General features: G+C 43.9%; 1 protein-coding gene across 3 annotated transcripts in view; it reads left to right on the forward strand.

Annotated features, from left to right (window-relative positions):
• The window catches only part of Cdkl1 (cyclin-dependent kinase-like 1 (CDC2-related kinase)), a 56,470-nt gene that overhangs the window by 23,813 nt on the left and 22,194 nt on the right, over nucleotides 1-10,463 (forward strand). For all 3 annotated transcript variants that reach the window (XM_013012297.1, XM_013012298.1, XM_013012296.1), the window contains exon 3: nucleotides 4,141-4,262. In XM_013012297.1, the coding sequence (XP_012867751.1) occupies nucleotides 4,141-4,262 (122 nt within the window). The remainder of the gene's footprint in view (nucleotides 1-4,140; nucleotides 4,263-10,463) is intronic.

Here is a 10,463-nt window from a genome sequence, read left to right on the forward strand (position 1 = left end):
CTGTCCCTCAGCTCTTCAGCTCAAGGCTAGCGCTCTACTACTTGAGCCACAGCGCCACTTCCGGCTTTCTTCTTTTTGCTTATGTGGTGCTGAGGAATTGAACCCAGGGACTCAGGCATGCAAGGCAAATGCTCTACCACTGAGCCACCTTCCCAGCCCCAGGAAGGTGGTTTGAGATACTGAATCCACACAGTCTTGTGGGCCAGCCTCCTGGTCCAAGGTGAATGGATACCACTCCAGTGTGGTTACGTGACCCTACATTCAAGACTATGTCCTCCCTGCCCCCCAGAAGGATCTGCCCCCACTGGCCACATCTCTTTGTAAGACACACCTGTGGTGTCGTGCTCCATGCCTTCCTCTTATCTCTGGGGACCTGCTACTCTGTCTCTGCCCATCCTGTGCCCACAGCCTTGTCTCATTCCAGCTCTATCTTGGCCTCCCTCAAGCACATGTGATAGCTCATGGCATTATCTTCAGCTCAAGCTGCAGCCAACCTGACAACTCCTCTAGTATCTCAGAGGCCCTGCATATCCACGGGACCAGGGGCAGGAGTTTCTGCTTCCCAAACCTGGGTCTCTTGTCAATGATGGTCAGCTTCCTTGTAGAAACTGTAGAGTCATTGTCACACATATACACACACGCATATATAGCGTACCCCCATCTCCCACCCTCACCCCCCCATCATCTTTACCTCCAGTTCATCCCTACATACCAACTCTTCTAATAACAAGAAGGGGCAAAGATGAAATTGGCCAGAAATGAAAATAAGCACTTGAAATTTACAAGATTGTAAGATTTGAAGTCTTAACCTTGAGATCACATCCTATGGAAAGAACCAAATGTATGAAAATGTGTCGGGCCTAAGGATGATGATTTTTCTTTCCTAAAGATTTCTGTTTTGGCTGTCTAAACCAATGCCATTCAGAGGTTAAGAAAGCAGTTCATTCCCTCTTACTATGTCCAGTAAATGTTCATTCAGGCCAAAAGTTTCCAGGCCTGATAACATGAATGTGCCATTTTATAGCTTGAAGTGGCAGCCGTTATAAGACCCAGGTATGACGAATGACAGTGTTCTTTCCAAAACCTCAGGTTGAATCTGAAACCCATGGAGAAGTATTGAGGTATACAGCCTTGGTGATTCTGTCACCTCACGACTGGACTCGGGCTGAGGATGTAGCTTGGTGGCAGAGCACATGCTTAGCATGTGCAAGACACTGCATTTGGTCTCTGACATGACCAAAACAAAACAAAACAAAAAAAAAAACAAAGAATAAATTAAAGGCCAAGGCTGAGGGAAATGCTCTTGCCCTTCTGCCTTCCACTATGTGAGCATATAGCAGTGAGACACAGAGAGGAGCCTTTCTGGACCGCCTTTGCTGGGACCTGGCTCTTGAGCTTCTCAGTCTCCAGAACTGAAAGGAATCAATTTCTAGCTTAATAAATTATTCAATCTAGGGTACTTTGGTGTAGAAACACAAAGAGACTAAGGCATGGGCTTTCGAATATTTGACATGTTTTTTACATAGTATTTGGAGCAGAGTTTTCTCATCTTGAAAGTACAGAGAGATTTTTACAGAAAAAAATAACTTCTGTGTCTTTGTCATAGCAATATACAAATGTACCACATACCATGCAGTTTAAGAAGTTGGATTTTTCATCTGGACACTGATGGCTCACACCTGTCATCCTAGCTACTCATAAGGCTGAGGATCATAGTTCAGAGCCAGCCCAATAAGAAAGTTCATGAGACTCTTATCTCCAATTAACCAGTTAATCTCCAATTAACGTGTGCATGTGCAAGCATGCGTGCGCGCACACACACACAATTGTACAGCAATAAATATGATCACTGGTAGTGGTTTGGTAGGTGAGTGAAACAAGATGCCCTATAGAAAGGAAGCTTTCCTGTAGATGTTTTGCCTTTTATAATACGAGTCCCTTATTTTAATAGATAGATAGATATAGATATAGATATGTACTATGGATTGAATCCAGGGCTTAATGCTTGCCAGGCACATGCTCTACCACTTGATTTTTTTTGTATTTTTTTTTTTTTGGTTGGTTGTGGGGCCTGAACTCTGGGCCTGGACACTATCCCTCAGCTCTTCAGCTCAAGGCTAGCACTCTACCACTGGAGCTACAGCACCACTTCCAGCTTTTTTCTGCTTATGTGGTGCTGAGGAATCGAACCCAGGGCCTCATGCATGCAGTGCAAGCACTCTACCATTGAGCCACCTTCCCAGCCCATGCTCTACCACTTGAACCACACATCTCCAGCCCTTGTTGGATTGGTTATTTTAGAGATGGGGGCTTTACTTCATGGCCAGGTTGTTCTGGACTGCAATCCTCCCACTTACATCACTGGGATGGCAAATGCATCAGTGCACCCAGTCATTGTGCTTCCCCCAAAGCTGGAGTAATCAACACATGCCATTGGTTGAAATGGCATCTGTTGATCTGACATTGAATCTCAATCCCTAAAGCTCTGACTTCTAAGTAACTAGGATTACAGGTATGAACCACCACCATGCCCAGCTGCCCAGTCCCCATTTTTGATAGGTTTATGTACAGAAAGGCCACAAAGCTAAAAGAGATTTATGTTGGCCAAAGCCACCTCACTTGATACCCACCTTTTCTAGACTCACACTTGCAGTCACTGCAAAAGAATGCCTCCCTTGTTCTCTTGAAAATACTTCTTCAGCCTAAGAAACTGATCTGAACTATGCATTCATACTTCACTCTCAAAAGCCTGTCACACACAAGGCCCATGAGCCAGAGGGACAATGACAGAGTTTTGAGTCAACAGGAGAACAGAGACTCTAATATCTTGGTTCTTTTTTGGTGCTATCACTATTTATTCTATCTATTGATGTCTGTTGACACTGGAGGATAGTAAACACTTAATTGAACAAGGCTGGGTACAGAGGCTCATGCCTATAACCCCAGCTACTTGGGAGGTGAAGATCAGAGACCAGCTGGGAAAGAAAAAAAAAGTGCCGGTTGCCAGTGGCTCACAACTGTAATCCTAGCTACTCAAGAGGCTGAGATCTGAGGATTGCAGTTCAAAGCCAGCCTGGGCAGAAAAGTCCATGAGATTCTTATCTCCAGTTAACCACCAGAAAACTGGAAGTGGAGCTGTAGCTCAAAGTGGTAGAGTACTAGCCTTGAGCTGAAGAGCTTAGAGACAGCGCCCAGGCCCAGAGTTCAAACCCCACAACAGAAAAATAAATAACTAAATAAATAAATGAAAGTTATCAGGACCCAATTTAAAAGTAGAAGCTAAGTGAAGTGGCTCATGCCTATAGTTCCAGCTATGCAGGAAGCACAGGTAGGAGGATCTTGAGCTTGGCCTGGGAAAAAGTTGCAAGACTGTATCTGAAAAGTGACTGAGATCAAAAAAGGATTGGGGGCAAGTCTCAAAGGGTAGCGTACCTGCCTAACAAGCACAAGGCCGTGAATTAAAACTCTAGTATGTGGGGCTGGGAAGGTGGCTCAGTGGTAGAGCGCTTGCCTTGCATGTATGAGACCTGGGTTCGACTCCTCAGCACCACATAAGCAAAAAGAAAAAAAGCCGGAAGTGGCGCTGTGGCTCAAGTGGTAGAGCGCTAGCCTTGAGCTGAAGAGCTGAGGGACAGCGCCCAGGCCCAGAGTTCAGGAAATAAAAAATAAAAAATAAATAAAACTCTAGTACTACCCCCAAAAGATGCAATTGTACAGTCATTACTAAATAAAGATTTCATAGGAATACGACATAGTAATTACTTAGTAAGTGTGAATGAGTTACTCTTTGAGGGGGGAGGAAGAGTCTGGAGACATCCAGACCCTGAACTGCTGTGGGAAGGGATACTTACTTGAGTCATCCAGCTTTGAAGACTAGATTTTAACTTAAAAGTCGCCCTTCCTTCTCCTTTCCTCTCTAGACATTTCTTAGTTCTTCCTTTTCACAAACGTTCTTCATTATAATCAGGTTTTCCTTGAAAGTTGCTGACAAATGATGCATCCAGAAAGGTCAGGGGTCACTGGCCCCTGCCTCCTGCAGCTCCAGGCCGGAAACATCCAAGGGAAAATGCTTTTATTCATTGGGTCCCAGTCAGAGAAAACAGGCACAACTCACATTGTCCCTTGCTTCTGTGTTTTCAGCAACTCAAGCATCCCAACCTTGTCAATCTCCTGGAAGTGTTCAGGAGGCGGCGGCGGCTTCACCTGGTGTTTGAGTATTGTGACCACACAGTGCTTCATGAGCTCGACAGATACCAGAGAGGGTGAGTGACCATCACTGACCACACAGCACAACTGAGCAAAATAAGCCAGGACTTGAGTGGGAACAGTAGCAGTAATGACTCTTTAAGACTCTGTGAGAAGCCAGGCCTGGTGGTACATGCCTATAATCCCAGCACTAAGAAGGCTGAGGTAGGAAGATTGAGAGATTGAGGTCATCTTAGATAAGACCCTGTCTCAAAAACCAAAATGAACCATTGCAAGTGGCTCAACTAGGAAGGCACCAGCCTTGAGTAAAAAAAAAAAAAGCCCAGCAAGAGTGCAAGGTCCAGGGGCTGGGAAGGTGGCTCCGTGGTAGAGTGCTTGCCTTGCATGCATGAGGCCCTGGGTTCGACTCCTCAGCACCACATAAGCAAAAAGAAAAAGGCCGGAAGTGGCACTGTGGCTCAAGTGGTAGAGCACTAGCCTTGAGCTGAAGAGCTGAGGGACAGCACCCAGGCCCAGAGTTCAGGCCCCACGACCGGACCAAAAAAAAAAGAGAATGCAAGGTCCTGAGTTCAAGCCCCAGTACTGTCACATAACAAAACAAAAAAGAACAAGCACAAAAGATCAAGTAATGGGCTGGGAAGGTGGCTTAGTGGTAGAGCGCTTGCCTTGCATACAGGAAGCCCTGGGTTCAATTCCTCAGTACCACATAAACAAAAAGCCGGAAGTTGGTGCTGTGATTCAAGTAGTAGAGCGCTAGCCTTGAGTAAAAGAAGTTCAGCAACAGCACCCAGGCTCTGAGTTCAAGCTTCAGGACTGGCAAAGTAATAATAGCCCATGGCTATACAACAAGTGCTACTGGGTAGACAGCAGAGAAATTCCCCAAAATATGTGCAAGAAGTTATGAATCATTATTTTCACGAAGAGACCAGCAACCACATTCTACATCAGGCTTGATTTCTTTTTGGTAAATTACCTTTGGGTAGAATCTATTTCAGTCTCTCAGATATTAGTTGTTCTGTGCATAAGAAGCACAATGGCTTGGACTGTACAAGGAAGGTATGGTAGCACAGGTCTGTAATCTCAGCACTCAGGAGGCTGAGACTGGAGCATCAAGAATTTGAAGCCCAGCCCAGGCTATATAGTAAGACCCTGTCTCTAAAAATCAAGATTTTTTTTTTAAAAAAAGGAAAAAGAAGATCCCAACGGCCATGGCTAACAGGAATTTGAATGAGGAAACAATCATGGTATGCCATCCAATGTCTGTATTAGTGAGGAATTCTTTGATTACAAGTGACAAAAAATCCCAACCTGAAGCAAACATGTGAAAAGGAAATGGGGGGGGGGGGCTCATTGCTCTCATCATACATCTATCTCTCTATAGCAAATGTATATTTGGAAGAAAATAAAAGGTAGATGAAGCAAGGCATGGTGGCTCATGCCTGTAATCCTAGCTACTGCAAAGGCTGAGATCTAGAATCATAGTTTAAAGCCAGGTTGGGCAGGAAAGTGTGTGAGACTCTTATCTCCACTAACCACTAAAAAGCCAAAAGTAGAACTGTGGCTTAAGTGGTAGAGGGCCAGCCTTGAGCAAAAAGGCCTGAGTTCAAGTCCCAGTACTGGCACAAAAGAAGAAGAAAGAAAGAGGCTTAGAGTTCTGAAAATATGCTTTTTTGGGGGAGACAGGAGGAGTCCTGGGGCTTGAATTCTGGGCTTGAGCTCCTTTTGCTCAAGGCCACCACTTGAGCCACAGTGCCACTTCTTGGCCTTTTCTGGGATTAAATGGAGATAAGAATCTCACAGACTTTCTAGCCCAAGCTGGTTTTGAACCTTGACCCTCAGATTGCAGCCTTCTGAGCAGCTAGGATTAAAGGCATGAGCCACCAGTGGCCAGAAGTAGAAATGTTTTTTTTTTTTTTGAGGGGGGAGGAAAGTAGATATGGAAAGAACTATAGATCTATGTGTGATTCGTTACAGGCAACCTCCTCCTTGCCAAATAACAAAATGCCATCATTTGTCAAATTTCAGATTTAATGAAGAAACACTATTCAATAAGCAAGTTCGAGAAACAAGACTTGTTCTTAACTAGATCTTATCCATTTATTTTTGGAGCTTAAACATTGCTTGTTTTAAAAATAGAAGTTACTAGTGGCGTACTGGTGGCTCATGCCTGTAATACTAACTACTCAGGAAGCTAACATCTGGGGGTTATGGTTTGAAGCCGCCTGGGGCAGGAAAATCTGTGAGATTCTTATCACTAATGAATCTCCGAAAAGATGGACATAGAGATGTGGCTCAAGTGGTGGAGTACTAGTCTTAACCAAAAAGCTAAAGGATAGTGCCTAGGCCCTGAGTTCAAGCCCCCAGGACCAGCACACACAAAAAATGACTTTCTTCCTCTTCTTTCTTCCTCTTATTTTGTCGTTCTTTTAGAATACTGGAATTGAACTCAGGACCTTGTACTTACTATGCAAATGGTGTGCTATTTATATTACATACAATCCTCTTGTGCTTTTGTTTTGTCTTTGACGCAGGGTCTCAACAATAGTTTTGCCCAGGCTGGTCTTAAACTCTAGATCCAGCCCTCTGCCTCTTGAGCAGTTTAAGATTACCCAAATGCATCACCACACCCAGCTTAAAAATTATTTTCCAGGGTTGGGAATGTGGCTTAGTGGTAGAGTGCTTGCTTAACATGCATGAAGCCCTGGGTTCAATTCCTCAGTACCATATACACAGAAAAAGCCTGTGGCTTACATGGTAGAGTGCTAGACTTAAGCAAAAGAAGCTCAGGAACAGTACGTTGACCTGAATTCCAGCCCCAGCACTGGCAAAAACAAAACAAAACAAAAACTCCTTTCCAAGCCGGGCATTGGTAGCTCATGCCTATAATCCTAGGTACTCAGGACTGTGGTTCAAAGCCAGCCTGAGCAGGAAAGTCTTTGAGACTCTAATCTCCAATTAACCATAAAAAATGCCAGAAGTGTAATTCTGGCTCAAGTGGTAGAGCACTAGCCTTAAGCAAAAAAGCTTAAGGACAGCATCAGACCCTGAGTTCAAGTCCCAAGACCAGCACCCAAAAACAAAAACAAAAAAAGTTCCTTTCCATTATACTCCTTTGTTTAATTCTCTAATCTATTTTAAATGCAGTTTCAAATTTTTGCTCATCATTAATGAGTAAATATTGCTGAACTGTATCAACCAAAGATTCTAGAGTTCTTAGGAAAAGATGCTAGTTTGTATTTAGAGATTTAATACATAAGAAATAAAACTTGGAATGTACATTCAGAGTAGTGGGTATCTGAGATTAAACCAACCTGGGGAGGTTGACTAAGGCTCCCATGTAAAAATGAGTGATTGAGACAAGTTAAAGTTTAAGGAGACCAGATCTAAAATGCAGTGAATTGGTGATCTAGTACCGAAAGCTTTATCCTTTAGTTTCATATTTGATCTGCTAGGCAATATCAACAAAGATTCTATTATTAAAATATTTTATGTTGGTTTCTCACAAACATAGAAGCAATAACAACTCTCCTCAAATTCTTCTAGAAAGAGGAACATTTTTCCCAAATCATTTTTGAGGCTATTCTCTTCTGATACTTAAACCACATTTCAAAACAAGAAAATGAGAGGTGACTATTTCTCATGAACTTCGGCATGTGACAAGTCCTTAGCAACATTTTTAGCAAATCAAATCCAGCCATATAATGTAATGTCGGAAGAGTGGCTTCCTGATATTTCTTAACATGTCTGCTCTTACACATTTCAGACTTCCTGCTTTGCTACAAGAAGATTTCACCTCCCTATTTATCTTTGTATTTTATTTTATTTTTTACCAGTGCCAGGACTTGAACTCAGAGCCTCATGCTCTCACTTAACTTTCTTGCTCATGGTTGGCACTTGGCCACTTAAGCTGTGCCTCCCAGCCAAGATTTACCTCTCATAGACTCCCCTCTCTTTCCCCACCCTAATCTCAATAGTTACACTATTAAGTCACTATTCACTATTCCTATTATTATCACAATCATAACAATCTTACTTATCAATGAGCTTTGTACCATGTAGTAGCTTCCTTTTGTACTTTTTCCAAATTAGGATTTGCTTAAGTTTGCTTAACATTCTAAAGCCCCTACTGCTGTTTTCCCCACTCTTCCTAATAACCTCTCAATATACTTCCTTTTGACCGCATCAAGTAATGCATTTGTTCCATTTTCTTCCTTGGCAATGACCTGCCGTTAGGCCTCCTTTGCCTTCTGTCTGGCTCGTCCCCAAGGACTGCTGTCCAGTTGTCTTCCTGGGATTTCTCTCTGCTGCCATCCCTGGAAACTCCTCTGCACAGCTCTACAGTTGGAATTATTACTTTCTGGGTTTCCTGTTTTCCTTTTTCTGGGTCTACTTGATTAATTTTTTTTCAAGCACATCTGACTTTAATTGGTGAAAAAGATGCTATTGTCACACGAAAATCAAGACTGAAAACTTAAAAAAAAATTTTTTTTGCCAGTCTTGGGGCTTGAATTTGGCCCAGGCACTGCCCCTGAGCCTGCTAGTGCTCTACCACTTAAGACACAGCACCACGTCTTGCTTTTTTCTGAGTAGTTTATTGGAGACAGGAGTCTCATGGAATTTCCTGCCTGGTCTGGCTTTGAACCATGATCTTCAGATCCTATTCCTCCTGAGTAGTTAGGATTACAGGCGTGAGCCACAGCATCTGGCTGATTGCAGAATTGTCTAATGATACTTCCTCTAACCCTCATGCCTCCTTGGAGTCAAGCGATTGGAACCCTTTAGATTCCTGGGGAAAGACAAATCCCCAAGGTAGCCAGAGTGACTGCAGGGCATTCGCACTGGTGGAGGACTCAGGAGCCGCCTCCTTCCCGCCCCCCCCCCCCCCCCCCCCCCCCCCCCCGTTACCCGTTGGCAGACGGCTTGCATTCCATCCCCCCTTAGAAGGAAGACCTCTGCAGAACTGGCCTAAATCCCAGTGGGATCCCAAGGAATAACTGGAGCTTTCAATAGGGCAACTGAATTGAAAATCTCAAATAATACCACTTGTCTATGGAAGGAAGGCCCATCTTCCCATGCCCATTCCATGTGGGTTTGGGACAGAAAAGAAAGGAAATGGCCTTGCTTGATTTCCTCAGAGCTTGCTTACATCTCCATTTCTACATCAATCCAGGCAACTTCTTCTGCACACTGTTTCTGAGGTAGAGGAACTTGGGACACGTCTGATCTACAGTTTAATCGCTTAATCCCATGGCAGAAAAGACCTGACCCAGGGGAAAAGCACAACCCCATCTTATTTCAGAGACCAAATCTCCGCTTCTGTGTGGTTCCCCTGAGGAAAGAACTTGCCTTTGGGTAGAAAATGAAAGAGGATTGAGTTCCTTCCCTCCTATCCTCTGCCACGAAGCCCCAAAAGATCACCATTTACGATTGTGGACACCAATCCCGCAGAATAAAGTGAGCTGCTCAGCCTCATCAGCATTGATTATGGCTTTAAAAAGCTAAGATCTGAAGATCGTGGTTCAAGGCCACCCTGGGCAGGAAAGCCTGTGAGGCTTTGATCTGCAATTAACCACCAGAAAACCAGAGGTGGCACTGTGGCTCAAAGTGATAGAGCACTAGCCTTGAGTGAAATTGCTCAGAGATAATACTCAGGCCCTGAGTTCAAGTCCTATGACCCATGGGATGGGGGGGAGAGGGAGAAAACAACCTTAGTCTGTGGGACTTGGACAACCATCTCAGCTTTTCCAAAGCTCTTAAGTTTCTTACATCTTTTTCTATTTGTTTAAGATGATGTAAGGCAGAGGTCATGATGATGACGGTCTTCAACATGCCTGGCTCTTGAGTCACGCTGTTCTGTCTGGACAGGCTGCTTTCCATGCCTGAAATGCAATTGTTCTGTTACCTCCCTCCCCATCCTCCAGAGCCCTGCTTTCTCCATCTTCTGGCATCTTTCATTTTGCTACTCTTTTTTTTGGTGGAATATATCCTGCAGAGGCTTTCTGAGAAAGAGAGGAAAGGTACAAACTATTTATTCTCACACTTCAGCATATTTTGTTTGCATGTAGCTGTTTTGTGTGTGTGTGTGTGTGTGTGTGTGTGTGTGTGTGTGTGGGTGTTGTTTGATACTAATATTGTCCTAAAAGCTACTGCTCTTTCTGATAGATTCCTTTGTTGGTGGTGGTGGTGGTTTTGGGTCCTGTGCCTTGAACTTGGGGCTTAGGCACTACCTGTGAGCTCTTTTGCTCAAGGCTAGCGCT

The sequence above is a fragment of the Dipodomys ordii genome, unplaced genomic scaffold (assembly GCF_000151885.1).
Source record: "Dipodomys ordii isolate 6190 unplaced genomic scaffold, Dord_2.0 Scaffold16, whole genome shotgun sequence".
Taxonomy (NCBI): domain Eukaryota; kingdom Metazoa; phylum Chordata; class Mammalia; order Rodentia; family Heteromyidae; genus Dipodomys; species Dipodomys ordii.